The sequence below is a fragment of the Prosopis cineraria genome, unplaced genomic scaffold, assembly GCF_029017545.1.
Source record: "Prosopis cineraria cultivar Desert tree isolate PC_DT_omini unplaced genomic scaffold, ASM2901754v1 PC64, whole genome shotgun sequence".
Lineage (NCBI taxonomy): Eukaryota > Viridiplantae > Streptophyta > Magnoliopsida > Fabales > Fabaceae > Prosopis > Prosopis cineraria.
Genome location: NW_026555394.1, coordinates 66,812 through 87,665, shown reverse-complemented (window position 1 = coordinate 87,665; position 20,854 = coordinate 66,812). Strand labels below are relative to the sequence as shown.

The 20,854-nt window shown below is 34.2% G+C and overlaps 4 protein-coding genes across 4 annotated transcripts; 1 reads left to right on the top strand and 3 right to left on the bottom strand.

The window, feature by feature from the left end:
- Positions 1-4: 4 nt before the first annotated feature.
- LOC129295174 (uncharacterized) lies at positions 5-5,253 on the top strand (the record flags this gene model as incomplete). The annotated part of the gene is given in 16 exon segments (XM_054933650.1): positions 5-283; positions 285-338; positions 340-409; positions 412-600; positions 603-785; positions 788-909; positions 912-936; positions 939-1,045; positions 1,696-1,780; positions 2,585-2,629; positions 2,632-2,680; positions 2,793-2,856; positions 2,942-2,998; positions 3,429-3,466; positions 3,792-3,873; positions 4,926-5,253. Coding segments are annotated over 16 exon segments (1,542 nt in total), but the record flags the coding sequence as incomplete, so codon positions are not given.
- A 1,005-nt stretch (positions 5,254-6,258) lies between these two features.
- LOC129295176 (probable helicase MAGATAMA 3) lies at positions 6,259-18,745 on the bottom strand. Its single transcript, XM_054933652.1, has 13 exons — positions 18,342-18,745; positions 17,620-18,194; positions 17,064-17,388; positions 16,641-16,899; positions 15,653-15,900; positions 11,137-11,242; positions 10,211-10,723; positions 8,811-9,879; positions 8,295-8,701; positions 7,604-7,928; positions 7,219-7,477; positions 6,457-6,693; positions 6,259-6,313 (listed from the first exon to the last, which is right to left on the bottom strand). Exons 5-13 carry the CDS (start codon positions 15,727-15,729, stop codon positions 6,274-6,276), a joined length of 3,033 nt encoding a protein of 1,010 aa, XP_054789627.1. The 5' UTR covers positions 15,730-15,900; positions 16,641-16,899; positions 17,064-17,388; positions 17,620-18,194; positions 18,342-18,745; the 3' UTR covers positions 6,259-6,273.
- On the bottom strand, positions 17,305-18,971 carry LOC129295178 (uncharacterized). Its single transcript, XM_054933656.1, has 5 exons — positions 18,800-18,971; positions 18,468-18,748; positions 18,342-18,410; positions 17,620-18,243; positions 17,305-17,388 (listed from the first exon to the last, which is right to left on the bottom strand). Exons 1-5 carry the CDS (start codon positions 18,969-18,971, stop codon positions 17,305-17,307), a joined length of 1,230 nt encoding a protein of 409 aa, XP_054789631.1.
- On the bottom strand, positions 18,833-20,680 carry LOC129295175 (uncharacterized). The gene is made up of 3 exons (XM_054933651.1): positions 20,451-20,680; positions 19,412-19,967; positions 18,833-19,100 (listed from the first exon to the last, which is right to left on the bottom strand). The coding sequence occupies exons 1-3, from the start codon at positions 20,553-20,555 to the stop codon at positions 19,057-19,059; spliced, it is 705 nt and encodes a 234-aa protein (XP_054789626.1). The 5' UTR covers positions 20,556-20,680; the 3' UTR covers positions 18,833-19,056.
- Positions 20,681-20,854: the final 174 nt, after the last annotated feature.

Sequence of the window (20,854 nt, the reverse complement as noted above, 5' to 3'; positions counted from 1 at the left end):
CGCCGCCGCCTGCAACAGCCTCTTCCAATGGCTTCAACGAAACAACAACATCAACGGCATCGACCTCTCGCTGCTCGAAGCCGTTGAGAAATCCCAGAACTCCGTCGAAGTGGTTGACATCAAAGTCCTCAAGAAACACGTCCTCTCCTTCGAACGCCGCCTGAAGGACAACATCGAAGCTCGCCTCAAATACCCGAACCAACCCCGATCGATTTGCCGATTCGAGATTGAGCTCCATGAAGAGCTCCAGAAGCTCAAGGTCCTCGCAGGAGCTCCCGAGCTGTTACCCTGACCTTGTCAATCTTAACGTCATGCCATCCATTGTAGATTTGTTGAACCCACGACAATACTGACATTGCTATAGACGTTGTCCAATTGCTTCAGGACTTGACCGATGAAGATGTGCTCGAAGAAACGACGAACCCGCGAGGGTTTTAGTCGACACCTTGGTTGAAAACAGTGTGCTTGAGTTGCTGGTTCAAAATTTGCATCGGTTGTCGGATTCTGACCCAGATGAGATGGATGCAGTTTATAATACGCTAGCAACGATAGAGAATTTGATTGAGGTGAAGCCTGCAGTGGCAGAATTGGTTTGTGAGAAAACAAGTTATTGAAATGGTTGTTGGGGAAGATTAAAGTGAGGGAATTCGATAGTAATAAGCAGTATGCATCGGAGATATTAGCCATTTTGTTGCAGAACAGCGCCGTGAATCAGAAAAAGTTAGGGCAGATGAATGGAGTAGATGTGGTGCTTCAGGCTGTAGCTATGTACAAGTCTAAGGACCCAAGAGTTCGGATGAGGCAGAGATGGTGGAGAATCTGTTTGACTGTCTGTGCTGTTTACTGATGCCCTTAGAGAACAAGGAAAGATTTGTGAAGGCTGAAGGAGTCGAATTGATGATAATTATTATATGAAACAAAAGAAATTGGCTTATGGTTCGCTATAAGAGCACTTGATTTTGCGATGACCAAGTATCCTCCTGCCTGTGAACGGTTTGTGGATGTTTTAGGCCTGAAGACAGCCTTTGCAGCTTTTATGGGTAAGGCAGTGATGCAACCTTACTTTGGTGTGCTTAGATTATTTTTGGTAGTTATATGCTATAAATTTTCTGTTTGTATTATCATTAACTCAAAAAATATCTAGTACAAAGTATTCACATGCTACAAAAGTCTTTAAGTTCATTATGATTTGATTGTGCCAATCATATTCTCTGTTATATTTGTCCTCCACGTAAGTAACTATGAAATAAGCTTTTATGATGGAATCACTGACAACAGCAAGCTTGCTGTTTTAATAAATTGATGGTGTTAAGTTTGCCATGTCTGCCTTCATCTTCATGTAACAATAAAATAAAAATCTATTTGAGTGACGAAAATAAAAGAATCGCATTTGTATTCTATCTGGAGTCAAGATCTTTGCGTAGAAATACCTTTTTTCTTGTCCGCTACACATATGGGACTTCCATTGAATATTGGCACTCATGATGTTTGGACAATCATTTTTAAGTTCATAATAGTGCAAAAGCCAACTTCTCAATCTATGTCTACCAAAAATAATGGTCAATTATTAAGTTTTTTCAAGCTTCATTTGTTGTCCTCTCTCCAAATATTTTCACTTGTGAAGTTTGAATGTGAGATATCGTAGGGATTTTACAGATTGATCCACACTGACCAGTTGTGTGTTGTACTACATAGATTCCCATCAGCAAGAAGAATAAGAAAAGAACGCTACCAGAGGAATTGGAGGAGCGTATTGTGTCATTGATTGCCTCATTATTTGGTAAGCAGGCAAGTGAAGTTGAATTTAAGTTTTGACTGGAACTTCGTGAGTGGATGGCATTGTGATTTGTGAACTTGTCTTCATATTATTTTTCTATTCTATAGTCCACCGAAGATGAAATTGCTTGTTGTGCACTGCATATACAGAGATTCCTACATCTGACTGGGTACTGTAGTGTATACCTTTGGCCATGATCGAACAGAATTTTGTTCCCCTCAAATATTTTATTCACACTTATATAAGCATGATACATTTTTTACGCTTGATTTTTAATTTATGATCTTTAAGCAGTTATTTTCTTTCAATTATGCTGGATGCCTCAAAGTTTTCCATTCCATGACATGGAAATTCTGTATCTATTTTTTTTTTGTTTAATTGTCACTGCAATATAGTTATTTGTCTTCTATTAAAAAAAAAATATAGTTAGTTGTGAAGGAGGCAACTATTGCTAAAGACAGCTATTCGGAGAGGATCAAGCTATAGCACACACTTCACGACCATTTGTTTTCTGTTTTGGCTTTAGGCATTGATAGAGCACAAGTGTCCGTTTCCCACATTGAAATATGCCTTGATTTAGAAAATGGGACTGGCAAGGATTGAAATAGTAGCCATTTGGTGCTGAAGCCTTTGATACCACACCAAAAAACTAACTGTCCCTGTAACTTTTGCCAATAAAAGTTCTAGAATCGTTATGTTTTCTTTGATTTGTAACATTGTGTATAGTTCTTATATCTTTACCACTATTTAAAAATCATTTAATTAACTTATGTGGGAAGAATTTCAATGGCCTTTGTATTCTTCCAGGTGGAATTTTAAGCGGTTCTAGGAGAGAGAGGTTATTAAGTAAATTTTGGAAAATGAATGTGAGAAGATAGACAGGCTAATGGAACTGTTCATGAGGTAGGTCAACTCACCTCTTCTCTTTGTGCAGTTTATGCTTATTTAATTTCAATGATTTGTTTGAAGTTTCATAGTAAGAAGCTTAACATAAGAGCTCTTGGTATCTCTTCAGATATTCTGATAGAGTTAAAGCAGAAACGGAACGATTGGAACAGTTTCAACTTGATGACTTTGAGGTAGTGTACATAGTTACTTGGTTCATGCTTGCCCTATCAAATTAAGTTTTACCCAAAATATAATATTCCTTCCTATGTTTTGCAGATGGATGAAGATGAGAAATACAACCGTAAATTAGAATCTGGACTTTATACCCTTCAGGTTAGAATTTTCAGGATGATTAATCATCTGGCTTCACAGTTAATGTCAGTGCATTTTGTTTGGGCCAATACTTGCGAGGGAACAAATTGTAACCCGTTATTGTTTGTTGAGGACTTTATCTTGGAAAATTTGAAAAGTGATGTTCCTTAGTAAATTTACTCTTACCCAAAGAAGCAGAATTATGTCCCTTTATGGTTATATAGAAATTAGCAGGCAAGTTCTAATTTGTTCGTTGTAGTTCAAGAATCTATAATTTATTATTGTTTACAAAAATGCATGTTAAGGCATTTGTTTCTTTTCAGTTCGAATTGCTTTTTACGGAAAATCTGTATCTATACCAATGACTCGTGTAATAACGCAATCTGCAGATATGTAGCTATCAAATTTACTGTAACTTTTTTGTGTTGACTTTTTTCATGTGATCTTGCAGTTAATCGCTGTCATTCTTGGTCATCTTTGGTGCTCTGAGTAAGTATTTCCATCCATATATGCGTACCTAATTTTATGAAAAAACGCATTTGACAACCTAGTTGCTACTTTGGTGCGTCAAATTTAAGAGGGTGTTTGGGGGGAAAAAGCACTAAATTGTAAGAGACTGAGAGTTGATATTTTCAGGACATTTTTTTTTCTTTTAAAAGAAGAGAGGGGGGATATAATGTATTTGAAGGTTCCTGTGACACAGCTGTAGACAGGCCTCAGTTTGGGGCATAAAATGTATTCCGTCCCTTAATTTTGAGACCCTTGATATTTGGAGTTACTTATGACTTGTTCTAAATTTATGCTTTTTGTGCAGACATCCACAAATGAGAGCTAGAATTGAACTCCTACTCAAACAGAACAGGCTGGGTAAAAATGATGTAAAGGATATACTTCAGGTATAAGAATTTGTTTTTCTTCTTGAAATAATGTTTTAGATCCTTGCTTTGTATATCTATGGCAGTTTAGAATGTGTAAAATAGTATATAAAACATAGGCTGTGGGCACAATAGATATACATATACTTCCTCCATCTACAATATAATTCGTCTACTTCCTCCAATCTACAATATTCGTTTTCTAAAAGTTTGCTTGGTGTAAAATATAGGGCATTGGGTAGGTGTAATGGATATATTTTTTCAATTATACCCTTACATTACCAACTAATTAATGAGGATGTTTTGAATAACTCAAATGTTATATTTATTACACTTAAGAGAACTATTGGAAAGATGTGGAATTTTTGAGAAATCAAGATTTTAACCAACTTTTTGAAAAGCATAAATTAGTTAATAATGACTTATATTGTGGTTCATAGGGCCATTAACAGTAATATTACTGAATATTAGCAGCAATAATAACATCATCATAAACATAATATTATAAGTAAAATTTTTGTGGGGTCAAATGCCTCCACCATGCACCAAGTAGGTCCATCCGTGGGTGATGCTCTAGCATTCAATCCAAGTTAGTCTTTGCCAAATTCCTCACCTAATGTGTGATATCAACTTATTTCATGATTTTGGAAAGGGAGTTACTCCCAACCCAAAAAAAAAAAAAAAAAAGAAAACTTAAGCCTTGAGATCAGTAAATTTGTTCCCCTTTGAGGAAAATTGTTGTGCTTCATTTTAACTTGTACTAAAATTATGAGCCTATTTCTGTTATCGATTTGAGGATCTTGGTAATAAACAATCTGTAAGTATTTATTAAGCACTTTTTGAGCTTAGAGTTATATCCTAGCCCTAACGAGTTTTTTTAAGACTCAACTTACCTAAACTTTTTGTCATTAGAAAAAAATATGAGCCTGTTAATTTATGTTTATTACTTGTCCATTGTGAATCCAGGAACTGGGAATACTTGGTAACTAATGTGTTAAATTCTGATAGAGTATTTTTAAAGAAGATATGATAGTCTCCAAGCTTTATTGGAATGGAATCTTTCTCATTTTCAGGAATATCATGACAATATTGGCGACCTTGATGGGCCAGCAGAAGAGAAGGAACGAGCTCAAGCGAAAATTCAGAAGTTCATCTCGGCATTATAACCGCTGTAACTTTTAAAATCTGTTAGATTTCATCATGGCAGGCTTGAAATCAAAGCCACCGCAAAACATGGTTGGCTGTGTGCAACGGAACATGGTTTACATGCTCTATCATGTACTGTGTAAAATCTGTTAGATGTCAAAAAGAAGGCATAGATTGAACATGAAGATGTTAATGGAGAAAGAACTCTAGTTTGCGAATGTCTTATTGAGGTTAAATTCATGTAGTTGTATTGTTTCTTTTCTTTTTTTTCTTTTTTTGTGGATGAAAATAACGATTATGGCTTTAACTTACTTTACCCGTAGGTTCTATCGTATAGTTCTCAAGTTCATCCCAGAGATTACTGATTTATCAATTAGTTTTCTAGGATTAGAGACGGGTCTTCATTTTAGAGCAACAGTCTTGTGCCTGATAATTGAGCTTTTAGTACACCGTCACAGGAAAAAGATAGACCAAAACCAATTTTGGTCTCATCATTTGACGCAAGGTAACCGAACAGATCAAGTGGCGGTTTGTATTTTATTGGTCAAAAATCATTTATTGTAATAAATTTATTATATTTGAATATATTTTTTAAAAATTTGTTTGGTAACTGAAAACTGATGGATTATATAATAAAAAAGTGATCTTGAATGTATATATGAAAAATGTGATAAAAAATTTTAAATAATATAAAATTTGATATGTTAAATAGAAAGAATAAAAGATATAAAGTTTGATATATTATGCAAAACATATATAAATTCGATAGTATATAATTCTTAGTTTGCTCATAGCATATATGCCATATAAAAAACTCTCTCCAGCTATGAGAGAGATCAAGGAGAAGAGAGCCTGACATTCACAAGACAGAAGAAAAAAGACAGACGCTGGGGATAAAAGTATAATTAGGGGTAGCATAATCAATTTAAAAGTTAGGTACATATATAACTCTTCCATTAATGCCTGACTCTCAAATGTATTTTTCAAAAGCTACTATAAGTTACATTTAACAAATCCACTTTTCTTAACTTCTACAATGTGTTTCAGAATGTGGATTTGGTGCAAAAATAATATTCAAACAACTTTCAGCTTTCAAAAAGTTCCAGAAATACTTTCTACAAGCTAAAAACTGATTAGCCAAGTAGGTTTCAAAAGATATTTCATAAAACCTATGTTGCTTTGCTTTATATGTACCCTGGAAGCAAACGGAAGCAATCCAACCTCACAACGCAATCCAAGCACCATCAAATATGATCATTTCCTTAATTCCTTTCTTCACCACCTCGGTTTCCTCGAGCTGCCACCAAGAGAACCTCTGGTCATCATCAATTATAAAAACACTGGTCAGTTCTTCAAGCGAGCAATAACATCATCTCCATATCCATTTGTTCGTGTGGATAATGTGTTGAGCAATTTATGTTTGCGAGTTTAGGGAAAAGTTGATTCAATGAGAATTACCTAGGCCTTGTAGCAGCTGACTCAGCCTTGTCCCTAATAGTGAGCGACTTAAATGGTGACTTTGATTCATCAACCAGTTCAAGCTCACGTATGGCGTTCCTAATGGCACCAGCCAAGTTCTGGTCATCATCAGCATTATGGAAGCACCGTCTTTGCTTAGCATCATTCACTAACTTTGTCCATACAGAGCTGCTATGTTTCAGAGTTTCTGCATTCCCCAATATCCAGAGACAATGTCTGCCGTAAAAACAAAAAGGATTTGAATCAACTCAAGCCTATATACTTACAAACTTGGAATCAACATGATAAACAAAGGAAGTGGGGAAAATGAAAGTGAGATCCCAAAATATTAATTTAATGACAATTAAGTTTCTGACAAAACTTACTGAAAGATAATTTATAAATATAAATTTGATAGTTGCAAATGAGAATCTCAGTTGCAAACTGAGATTTTTAAATCACTAATTGCAATTCATTTTTTTAATTTGTTTGGGTTCTAACTTTCATTTTCTCTAAAAAGCTCCAATTCATGATTAGTTAGACTTTTACACCCTTGGCTTTTTGCTTCATTCAAGGGATTTTCAATGTCAGATAAAATAGAGGCATAACAAGAGGAAGATTAGAGTAGATGAGATTTTCATTTAAATAACAAAGCATTTATGAATGACTTGATCTATTATGTTTATAAAGCCATATCAAAGATTTCTCATCTCACGAGTGTGTGTGTGTGTGTGGTATTTGGGTCTTTAACATGTAACATACCTAGCACGAGTAAGAGCCACATTAGCTCTTTGTCTATTAGAAAGAAACCCCACACTTCCAGACTTATTAGACCTGACAGTGGAGATCATTATGATATCTTCTTCACCGCCTTGAAAGCCATCAACAGAACGAACACTCACCGAGAAGTCATCATCTGAAACCAAATTGCACTGCTTAACTTTCTCTTGGATTTCATAGACTTGAGCTTTATATGGAGATATCACTCCTATGCTGATTTTCCTTCTGTTTCTGAGAAACTCTGTTGTAGAAAAAACACTGACCAGATTACTAAGTAGATAGTGCCTAACCAATTACTAAGTGTCAATAGATAGAGTAAACTTAGAGACACACGCAAACACAAAATGTTCATTAGCAAGAAAGGAACCTTTTTGAAGGCATTTTATAATCTCTGATATAGCAGCAATTTCTGCCATGTTCTTCAAGCTGTGTCCAAGACCAGATTGCTCTTCGCCCTTGGCTATGTTTATGAAAGAATAGGAGCCATACATTCTTCCTTCAAGGAAACATTTTCTATAGCTTGAAACTTTGACATTCATGCCATCCACAAGTAGCCCTTCATAGAATTCCCTGTTGGGGAACAAGCTTATAGCTGGATGCATTCTAAACTGGACTTTAAGGGGATGCTTCTCGTATCCTAACGATACCAGCCTCTCAAACATGCTTCTTCCAAATCCAGCTTCATCAGAGATCTGAAATTTGAATGTCATATACATACATATTAATTAGAAAGTGATCTTTCATGACCTCCATCAACACACAAACACACAAATGTCAAAAACTAATCAATTCAAAAGCTGAAGCTATTTAATGGAGATTCATGAATAGTTTTACGATGATATCTAGCAGACCCTACCCTATAATAGCTCATTGAGTTTGAAGAATGGGCAAAACCCCACCTAGCATACCTTGTACTAGGACTTAAATTTTAATAAAGAGAATGGGATATCAAGGATCAAATTCAGACTACTTGAATTCCAGATCTTAAGTTGTCAAGTGAATAACCACAAAAATTTCACCATAACCTCTAACAAGATATCATGACAAAACTCTAGTACCTTGCTCTTTACCATTGCAGGAAGTTGTCTCTCATCACCAATAAGAATAGCATGTCTTACACCTGGAAGTTGCAGTGGTATGGTTGACTCGCACTCTTTGAGTTGAGCTGCTTCATCAATAACTACAAAGGGCACGGGTGTCATTTCTTCATTGAACAATTTGGAGGAACCTGATGCTGTGCAGAAAATTAGGCATGCCTTCTTCAAGCAAAAGTCTACTATTTCATGACGGTTTTTAAGTTGTGGAAGAGAAATTGACCAAGAAAATGATCTAAGAATCCCAAGGCACTCATCTCTTTCCAAGCTCAACCTTCCAAAGCTGAAGGTAACATTTTTTGGAACATGTGTTGCCACATGAATAAGACTATCCTGGATGGGCTTAAGAAACTTTTTGATAGTTGCGAAAAGTGGAGACACCTTGTTTCTCCCCTCCTTCAGTTGGAATTTCTGGTTGGATGATAGTATTTCCTTTCTCCTCTAAATTGTTTGTGGGAATTTCTATGAACTCGTTTCGATGCAATGAACTTTGCAGGTTTTGCAGCAGAACAAGAGCTCTAGACATGTTCTTTGCCACCTTAAATGTAACAAGGGAAGTTGGTAAATGTGAGTACAATGTTTGCAAGCATAACTTGAGGTTCTCACTAATAAAACTGAACCTCCTCTTTATAAACTGAACTTCAGCTTTATAAGCAAGGTATTGATCTTTAAAGTAACTGTATTTCATCTTCACAAATTGCTCCAATGTCATATGATCAACTTTATCCTGAACTTCTTGCTTGTATGAGACATACGCTTGCTCTACATGACTGTAATTAAGCTTAGTAAATCGCTCTAATGACATAAGATCATTAACTTCAGCTTTATAAGAAAGGTATTGATCTTTAATGCAACTGTATTTCATCTTCACAAATTGCTCCAATGTCATATGATCAACTTCATCCTGAACTTCTCGCTTGTATGAGACAAATGCTTGCTCTACATGACTGTAATTGAGCTTAGTAAATTGCTCTAACGACATAAGATCATTAACCTCCTCACATTTCCCATCAAGCTTAGACAAAAGATACTGCTCATGAGGTTTCTCGAGCAAACTGATCATTGATTCCAAGTGATGCCTCCAACCGGTCAGTGGATCAAGACACTGCTCAAGCTTATCAACACGGTAATCAAGAAAGATATCAGGAAGGCCCCAATAATCATCAACTTTCATCCGAGAATTATTCCCAAAAAGCACTATGTCACCAAGCCCATAGGTATCAAACTGAAGTTGATCTTCAACTAAACTACGCAGGCGAGCTGACACTTCCAACACAGCAGTATTGGTTGGAGCACATGTCAATGTTCTGGTTTTTAGTTTGAGCAGTGCAAATAGCATGGATGCAACTGTCTTTGTCTTGCCAGTCCCGGGGGGTCCCCAAATAAGTTTCACAGTGTGATTGTAAAGACATTTTCTCATTGTAACACTGCTTAATACAGCATCTTTCTGGCATTCATTCAGTCTCTGAGATCTGATTATGTTTTCTGTAATTGATATGCCTTTACTATCGTCGTCCCCAGAAAAGCAAATGTGACTGTTCTTTCCAAACTGTAAAATAAGGCAGAATGAAAACTTCAACATCTTTGCTTCATCACTATCTATGGAACTAATAAAGTTACTATGAGCGAGCTATAATAACAACATAATCCTAATCTTAAGTAGCAAGGAAATGCATATGTATTTAATTAACAACAAAAATTTGATTCAGAGGATGTTTTATAGCCAATGATTTTTACAACGTACTTGAGTTCAAGAAATTTGAAAAATCTAAACATTTTCTGCTGTATAAAACAGTTCAAGACATATATTATACTAAAACAGTAGCCCAAATTCTAGCAAAAATAGGGTGTTCACATATTAAATGCCAACTGATACTTACCAGATCATTAGATCGCAGAATTTTTCCAATAATATTCAAGTTTGCACCCTCCAACTGCCAGTTCAAGGCCTTCCAAATACGAATATTGGTTGTCAAGTTTATAAGACAGACAGCATGAAGCTTTTCTGCCTTGTTGCATCTCATGTCTGATTCAATCTCTATGTTCTTGGATGAAAGTATTGTTATCTGATCACTTTTTGACCGTTGAACATAAGCAACATGATAGTATCTTCTGGGTTTGTTCAAGTCTTTGATGCTGGTTGGCCTACTATCTGTGAGGGCGATGAGATCTCCAAATGCAGGTTCATATTGTCCACCAGAGGTTCCATTCAATGTCAGTTGATAGATTAGGCCCTTACACATCCTCTTACATGTCAGGATTTTACAAGCAGGGGCTTGAGAAATTCCCTTCAAGCTTGAACACAGATCACTGTGTGTTTCCTCAATCAGTGAAGGAATAAAGGACTTCATGTATCCTGATGCTGTCAAAAATGTTGATGGGATCTTTGGCACCTGAGAGAAGTGATCAGTTTATTTTCACTTGAAGTGTTCCTTTCAACAAAGTAGACACAAAGTTGCAGCGGTTCTATAAACCTCATTAGACCGGAAACAAATGTGAGGCAGATAAGAAGAACACATAAGATCAGTAGCTTAATGCAACCTTCGTATAGAGTGCTAAACTTGAAACTAATCTTCATGTTTAATCTTAAATTAAGAAAGGGAATGACCATCTAGGATAAGTTGTTGCTTTCAGATACTTGCTCTTTGTTTCTGTTTCTATCAATAGGTGGACAGAAAAGAACGAGACGAATAGAAAAGGATCTTCATGGCCTCTCATGGAAAACAGCAGAAGAAAAGAAAATAGAAGCAACATTGAAAGAGCAGAGATGTTCAATAAAATAATCAGATTTAAAAAAAAAAAAAACCTTGTCTTGATAAAGTTTTTCGTTGAGAACTTCGTCAATAGTCCAAGAAAACACAATATCTACCAAGCTCGTCCTTCCCTTGTAAGTCACCTCCATCATTACATCACTTGTTTCCGTACATGCAAAACCAGAGCACAGCGGAGAGAGGTTAAAGACAGTGTGGTATATTATACTATGAGTCTTTGAGAAGACAAAGATGAAAGATGCAAAGAAAAATGTTGACTGAAGTCAATGAATATGAACTGTTGATTCATTAATTTCCTTGTTGGTTCGGAAGAAACTACAGTCTAAGAATTGAGGATTATGGTGGAAGCTTTGTGATTTGTGGAACTTCCATTGGTTAGTGGCATAGACTAGGGTCAGCAAATAGACTAAACCTTTTCTTTTTTTTTTTTTTGGAGCCAATAATGGACTAAACGTATCATTTTTTTATAAAAGCAACATGGTACTTTTTCTTGATGGAGCAGCATGGTACATTTTGTTGCTTATAGATGTTTGTCTGTCTAAAATTTTAGCAATAAAGTATTATTTATTTTAAATTTTTATTCTTTACCATTACCAATTATAATAGTTAGATGGAGGATTAGAGGTAAAAATATTTGATGCGTGGGTATTTTAGCTAGATATCATTTAACATCAACATTTTTATATGTAATTTTTTCATGATTTTATTAGGTGAGACCAACGGAGGCATTTTGATGTCCTCACTTTTATATTGTTTCTTAGTTTATTTTTTATTGAAAGAACGAGATACTTTTCGTACAAGCCAATGCGAGGACAAATTTGCATATCAAGCGCGTTGCAATGATATTGATGTTGATATTTTTAGTGACTCTTTTATTTAGGATGTACAGGGATCTTCTCTTTTATGACTCTAATTTCGCTCCTCCCTATACAACTTTGATCATGACATTCTTTAATTTTTTTTTTTTAAAGCTAAATGACTTAAACTTGGACGAGTTTCACGGAATATTTTGGGATTGAGAATGCGAATAATAATAATAATAATAATAATAATAATAATAATAATAATAATAATAATAGATTAAACGAAATAAGTATGCTCAGTATTTTGTAAAAGATAGATATTTATATAAAAAATAATAATTTTTTTAAATTATATAAATGATAATTTAATTTTTTAAAATGTTATAATTTCACTAAAATTTTTAGAGATTTTTGTGTTAATAAATTTTTGATTGAAAAGATGATTTTATTTTTATTGATAAGTTGTGATTTTTTATTTAATTCTTGTTATTTTTTAAATAAAAATTATTATTTTTAAATAAAAATTATGATTGGAGCTTATTGTTTTAAAAATTTATTTTTTAATAATAAAAAGTACACTTGACAAATTATAATTTTTTGTTCAACTCTTATGATTCATAAAATAAAAATTATTATTTGTTAAATAAAAGTTATGATTGAGGTTTGTTTTTCAATAACAGAAATTTACAAGTTGTAATTTTTTGTCCAGCTAGTATGATTCACAGAATAAAAATTGTTATTATTTAAGAAAAAGTTGTGATTGCAACTTATTATTTTAATAAGAGTAAAATGATCTTTTCACTTTAAATTTTTATTAAAACAGAAGTTCTTAGAGATCTCAATAAAATTATGACATTTTAAGGGATCAAATTATTATTTATATACTTTGTGAGGTTTTATTATCATTTTTACTATTTATATTTAGTTAAACAATAATGCCCCTAACTTAAAAAGGGTTAAATAACAATTTATACCCTAGATTATAAACCTAACGATTTGAACCATAAATTTGATTTAAATATAGGAAAATTGGAGCTTAGACCCAAGTGTCTTTGAATGCAAGATTTACAGTTGGTGGGAATGAAGGACCTGATAAATTGGAGCTTCATGGAAGCTCAGGGCCATGCATGCATGATTGACAAACTAAAAAACTTGAGTAGGAGAAGCTGCGCAGCAGAAGGCAGAAAAGTAGAAGAGGAGGCTTTCAACGTCATGCAGGGGCCCGCACTTAAGAGTACTGGAGGTCCGCAGATGTCAAATCGCTAGCACGAGTATAATTTATTAGGTATTAAAATATATTAAAAATAAATTTAGAATTTAAATTGCTTAGATGTAAGTTGTATAGGGTTCAAATTGTGAGGGGTGTTCAGTCTGAGCCCATTTTGATTGATTTGATATCGTCTCGATCATATTGAGACAGATCTTGTCCCAATCCAAAAATAATCAGGACGGGACTTTACGGGACGGGACAGGAAAAGGGTTCGGGATGGGACGGGACAGGAAAGGGGTTCGGGATTGGACAGGACACGGGATTACCATCGGGACGTCCCGTCCCGTCCCGAATATATATATAATTTTTTTATTTTAAATATATTAATTATATTAATATAATTTATATTTATATTAATTATATCAATTATAATTTAATACTTACAATTCTTATTTAAAATTAAAGTTTTTTTATATTAATAATTTTAGTGGCATGGAGTAAACATGACGATATCTTTCTTTATCATATATTAATTATATTAATATAATTTATTTTTATACCTATCTATTTAATAACTTTTATTTATAACATATTTCTTGCTTTATTTTTAGAAGAGTAATTAACTTAGCATATCTTCACTAAAATAGAAGAACAATGATTTGATGTTATGTTTGACTTGCCTATTGTTGCTAATCTTATAGCATAAAGATCACTTGTATTTGTTATTATAATGTGTAGTTGTGATTAATATAATTCAATAATTAATTTTAAATTAATGTTATTTATGTACTTGTGTTGTTTTGATTTTAAACTTAATAAATTATATGATTTAAAATTTTAATGAACGTTATTATTGAGATCTTTTTTTGATATTATTGCATTTATCAGGACGACGGGACGTCCCGATCTTGTTCCCGTCCCGTCCCGTCCCGACTCTTAACGGGACGAGATGACTTTCGGGACGGGAAGGGATACGAGACCAAAATTTAGTCCCGATCTTTTTTTCGGGACGGGACACGGGACGGGGGTGTCCCATTCCTGTCCCGTCCCGTCCTGTGAACACCCCTAGAAATTGTTATTGAATTCATATAAAAATATAAAAAAAGCATTTATTCACTTTTAATTATTGATATAAAATATAAATTGAGTTTGATCAAATTTTATGATATGTTATTTATTAATGAAAAACTGAATCAATCTATACATATTTTTTAATATAAGACTTAATGTTGGTTAAAAAATTTTGAAAAAAATTATTGATAGTGATTTCAAATTTATTTTTTTCCTTAAAAATATAAGATATTTTTAATACAATTACACCCCAATAATTAATTGTTTTTAAATTGATATTTCCTTTTAATGTTTATTTTTATTTAATAAGATATTTTACTTAGAAAGTGAAGTGTCAAGGTTGTTTATCTATTAAGAATATTTTTGAAAAAAAATTATCAATTACATGTTAAAATTAAAAATATTTCATATTTCTGAGCATTTAATCTTAAAAACTACTTTATATTTTTTAATAGAAACTTACATGAATAACAAATAATTGTGACAAATAAAACACATTAATTCCAGTAAGAGCTGTGCATTTACACACACACAAACATTATATGGTCGCTGGTACAAAAAAAATATGGTCATTTTAAGAATAACAAAGAACTTGAAAATTTGAAAGTAACATAATTATAATTGCAGATAAATGATTAAAATGGCAACATATAAACAGCATTGCCACAAACTACATTGCATTGTAATGCCTTGCTAACTACTACCAGTTGGTGTTGGTTTTAGTTGAAAGAGTTATGATCCTTAGGTACAAGGTCTGGGTTTGAGTCTATGTGACTAAACAAAATGTCTTTAAAAGAATAGTCTTTAATTGAGTTTGCTAATACTTGAATTGCTTAGTTATATCGTCATATAAAATAACATTCATTCCTTTCATCTCAAACTACCATTGGATGAACGTCTAGTTTTCAATGATATTAACAACAATTAATGTATTGATCATTTGTGTATTGAGATTTCTGAGCCAAAAAGTTAAGGATCAATGTGATGAAATTATTGATTTCTATAACCCCTACTTAAATCTTGTTTTTACCAACTTGGAGTTGTAGCTTTGAAGGGGGGTTTAAGCATCTTTTATTTGATTTAATGACATTAACGATTTAATATTTATAAACTTTTCTAATGTTCAAAACCACTCAAGTTATGAGGCTTAATTTGTTTTAATTATTTTAAAACCAATGTTTGATGGTTCATTAAAGGGACCTTCTGATTGTGACTATATATACCCCAGGAGTGCAATGTACTCGGGGCCAAGCTCTAGAGTTCTTAAGCTCCTCTATATATTGTGTTATTTGAGTATATTTTGTTAATCTTTGTTGTTCTGTGGCCCTGCTTAATTTGTAGGATGAGTCTGTTTAATCCTGAGAAGTTATCGTGCGAACAACTTAGTGTGACGAAATAACTCTTAAGGATAGTGCCCTTGACATGACTTAAACTTTAAATCTACTTGTTGGTTCCAACAAAAATTACCTAGAACTTGCACAGCACTTGTTCCAAACTTCTCTGTCTAGTCCCTTACTCTGAGTGACTAAAATGGTGACTTTCATTTGCCAACTAGTTTAAGCTCAAGCAATGCATCTTTAATGGCTTGAGCCAAGTTCTGGTCATCATTAGCATCATGAAAGCAATCTCTTTGCTTTGCATTGTTTACTACCTCTGTCCAAATTTAGTGACTTTGTTCAAGAGTTTCTACATTCCCCAATATCCAAAGACAATGCCTGCAAAATTCAACTCAAGATCAGTTAAACTTTTCCACCTTTGATTTTTTTGCTTCTGTTAAGAGATTTTCATTGTTAGATTAGCATGGATATGTAGAGGAAGCTAACTTTCAAGGCAACAAAAATTTGTCACTCAAGATGAAGTTTTCAAGTGAACAACCTTGTTTATAAATGACTTGGCCTATTATGTCCTATGTTGGTCTCAATAAATTATCAAAATGTATTGAAAAGTCCCACATTGATTGATTTAAAAAAATTGAAGATGTATAATTTTATAGTAATGCATATTAAATTGGCTTAAGCTAATTTTAATAGGACTTACTTTAAGATTATTTACCTTTAATTCAATCAATGTGGAAGTCAGACTTTTCAACAGCTGCTACTTTTTTTTTCTTCTCAAATTTAATAGAGTATTAAGAGTCATTCAATCTAGGACAAACAAAAAATAGAGAGAAGAATGGATAGGGGTAGAACAAAATGAAAAAAAAAAAGAATATTCTAGAGACTTAAAAGGAGTGCAAGCCCATGCAAAAAGAAAAAAAAAATGAATGAATGAAAGATAGATTAAAAAAAAATGCAACAACAGGAGGAATAATAGAATGTATTGAAAAGTCTTATATTGTGCTAAAGAATGAATGGAAGGTATATATAATCTTAAAGTATTATCAAATATTATCAAATTGACTTAAGCTTTTTTTTTTTGACAGAAAAAAGACGAACCAAATATGTTCACAACATACCTAGCACGAGTTAGAGCCACGTTTGCTCTTTGTCTATTAGAAAGGAACCCTACATTTCCAGACTCATTAGACCTGACAGCGGAGATCATTATGATATCTTCTTCACCACCTTGAAAACCATCAACAGAACGAACTCTCACAGAGAAATCAGCATCTGAAACCAAATTGCACTGCTTAACTTTCTCTTGGATTTCATATACTTGAGATTTATATGGAGATATCACTCCTATGCTGATTTTCCTTCTGTTTTTGAGAAACTCTGTTGCATAAAAAACACAAGAGGCTATTCATATATGATATATTCAAACTCTTTCTCTCAACTAGATAGTGCCAAACCAATTACTAAGTGTCAATTGTTAGAGTTGACAATAAAAGAAACATAGAGACACATAAACACAAAAAGTTCATCAGCAAGAAAGGAACCTTTATGAAGGCATTTTATAATCTCTAATATAGCAGCAATTTCTGCCATATTCTTCAAGCTGTGTCCAAGACCAGATTGCTCTTCGCCTTTGGCTATGTTTATGAAAGAATAGGAGCCATACATTTTTCCTTCAAGGAAACATTTACTATAGCTTGAAACTATGACATTCTCGCCATCCACAAGTAGCCCTTCATAGAATTCCCTGTTGGGGAACAAGCTTATAGATGGATGCATTCTATACTAGACTTTAAGGGGATGCTTCTCGAATCCTAATGATACCAGCCTCTCAAACATGCTTCTTCCAAATCCAGCTTCATTAGAAATCTAAAATTTGGTAGTCATACATATACATATTAATTAGAAGCGATCTTTGGTGACCTCCAGCAACACAAAACACAAATATCAAAAACTAATCAATTCAAAAGCTTAAGCTAAATATCAAATTCAAACCACTTTTTCATATAAGCACAGGCATCTCATCCACAAAAAATTTGAATGTGAATAACCAATGAACATTTCATTATAACCTTAACAAAAAATAATGACAACTGTTACCTTGCTCTTAACCATTGCAGGAAGTTGCCTCTCATCACCTATGAGAATAGTGTGTCTTGCACCTGGAAGTTGCAGAGGTATGGTTGACTCACACTCTTTGAGTTGGGCTGCTTCATCAATGAATACAAAAGGCATTGGTGTCATTTCTTTAGTGAACAATTTGGAAGAACCTGATGCTGTGCAGAAAATCAGGCATGCCTTCTTCAAGCAAAAGTCTATTATTTCACGACGGTTTTTAAGTTGTGAAAGAGAAATTGACCAAGAAAGTAACCTAAGAATCCTAAGGCACTTATCTCTTTCCAAGCTTAGCCTTCCAAAGCTAAAGGTAACATCTTTTACTGGCATATGTGTTTCTGCAGGCATAAGCAAATGCTGGACGGGCTCGAGAAATCCTTTACTTATCTCATCGCAGGTGGTAGATAAACCCCATCTCTTCCTTTTCTCATTTGGAAGTTCTTGTTGAATGACATTACTTCTTTTTTCCTCTGCATTGTTTGTGGGAACTTCTATGAACTCGTTTCGATGCAAAGAACTTTTCAGGTTTCGCAGCAAATCAAGAGCTCTACACATGTCCTCTGCCACCAAAAATGGAACAAGGGAAGTTGGTAACTGTGAGCATAATGTCTGCATGAAGAACTTGAGATTCTTACTGATGAATGTGAACCTCCTCTTTATAAACTGTTATAAGGAAGGTATTGATTATTAACGTTACTGTATCTCACCTTGACAAATTCCTCTATTGTCATATGATGATCTTTATCCTCAAGCTGCTTGTATGAGAGATATGCCTTCTGTACAATGCTGTAATGAAGCTTAGTAAATTCTTATAATGACATGAGATCATTAACCTCCTCAGTAAATTCTTCTAATGATATGAGATCGTTAATTTCCTCAGTAAATTCTTCTAATGACATGAGATCATTAACCTCGTCAAACTTCCCATCAAGCATAGATAAAAGGTACTGCTTGTGTGGGTTCTCAAGCAAACTAATCATTGATTCCAAGTGACGCTTCCAACCGGTCAGTGGATCAAGACACTTCTCAAGCTTATCAACACGATAATCAAGAAAGATATCAGCAAGGCCCTTATAATCATCAACTTTCATTCGAGAATTATTCCCAAAAAGAACTATGTCACCCAGCCCATAGGCGTCAAATTAAAGTTGATCTTTAACTAAACTATGCAAGCGAGCTGCCACTTCCAACACAGCAGTATTGGTGGGAGCACATGTTAATGTTCTGGTTTCTAGTTTCAGCAGTGCAAAGAGCATGGATGCAACTGTCTTAGTTTTGCCAGTCCCAGGAGGGCCCCAGATAAGTTTCACAGTGTGATTGTGATGACATTTCTTCATTGCAACACTACTTAACACAGCATCTTCCTGGCATTCATTCAGATTTTGAGATTTGATTATGCTTGTTATGATAGAAATGTCTGTGTTAGCGTGCTCTATTGAAGGGAAAACGTGACTGCTCTTTCCAATCTGTAAAATAAGGCATACCAAAAGCTTCAATAAGGCTTCTTTATTACTATCTAGAGAACCAGCATTGTTACTTCGTGTGGTGTTTGAATGAGCTATAATAATGAACATAATTTCATCCTTATTAGAACCTCAAGTAGCATAATGGAGCATATTAATTAAATAATATTTGATTTTGGTTATATCTGGTAGAAAAGTTTTTTACATCTTACGAGTGTAGGAAATATGAAAATATTATGCTGTGTGCTGTATGTGTCTCAGTTATTGTATACTGATATATTTTCTATATATTATATTCACATGAATCCAAATACCTGCAACAATAGGGTTCTCACATATCAAATACCATCTGATTCTTACCAATTTTTCAGATTGAAGAATTTTTCCAATAACACCCAAGCTTGCACCTTGCAGCTGTGAGTTCAAGGCCTTCCAAATACGAATGTTGGTTGTCAAGTTGATGAGATAGGTGGCATACAGCATTTGTGCATTGTTGCTCCTCACATCTGGTTCAGTCTCTATGCTCTTTGACAAGAGTATTGTGATCTGACCCTCTTTTGACCATCGAACATAAGCAATATGATAAAGTCTTCCGGGTTGGTTCAAGTCTTCAATGCCTTTTGGCCTCCCATCTGTGAGGGCGATAACATCCCCAAATGCAGGTTCATACCTTCCATCATGAATCTCATCAAATGTCAATTGATAGAGCAAGCCCTCACTCATCCTCTTATATGTCAGGATTTCACAAGGGGCTTGAGAAATGCTCTTCAAGCTGGAACACAGATCACTGTGTGTTTCCTCAATCAGTGAAGGAATAAAGGATTTCATGTATTCTGTTGCTGACAAAAATGTTAATGGGATCTTTGGCACCTGAGAACATGAAACAAATGAGAGATGAAAGCCATATATTTTCTTGGCCCAGAAGCTGAAATTCATTCCTAGAAGTAACAAGTGCAGCAACAAAATATCCCAGAAACAGCCAAAAGAAACGGAGAAAGCACGCAGGAAAAAAAAAACCAAACCAAAGAATAAAAAAAAAAAAGAATCATAGCAACATTGACAGTAAAAAATTAGCCAACGCCCACATGGACATTCAGTGAATCAGTAGCATAGCCAGCCATACCAGCTTCCACAGCATCAGATGTGAGAAGTAGAGAAAGCCATACATGAAGAACATGAAAGTTCAGTTTCATGTGCTGCTTGTACTTTAATTTAACAAGAAGATCGTGAAACAAATGAGGATTCAACTTAACAGAACGAAGAGAGCAAAAAATATATCTTCACGGCCACTCACTCATGAGGATAACATTTCATTTTCCACAGCAAATGAAAGAGAAGAAAGAACAGAACAACCTTGTGTTTGTAAAGATTTTCGTTGAGAGCATCGCTAAGAGTCCAAGAGAACACAATATCTTCCAAGCTGGTACTTCCCTTTCCCTTGCAAGTCCTCTCCATCATTTGAACACTGTTAGTTGCTTGGTTCTAATGGAAAGAGGAGATGAAGGAGAAGAAAGATTTTTGGTGTATGAAGAGTTTGAGATGACAAAGATGAAAGATGTGAAGAACTGAAGATGTTGAGGACAAGTCAATGAATGACACAAGGTAGGAGTAATAATAACTACTTCGATAAAATATATAGGATTAGATGGAGTAATTAAAGTTGGGAGACTGTTTAATAATTAATGCTTTTTCAATTTTATTTCTTTTGTATTAAAGGTGAAGTTGATTAAGTCTGTCTTTCATTTGAAAGAATTGTG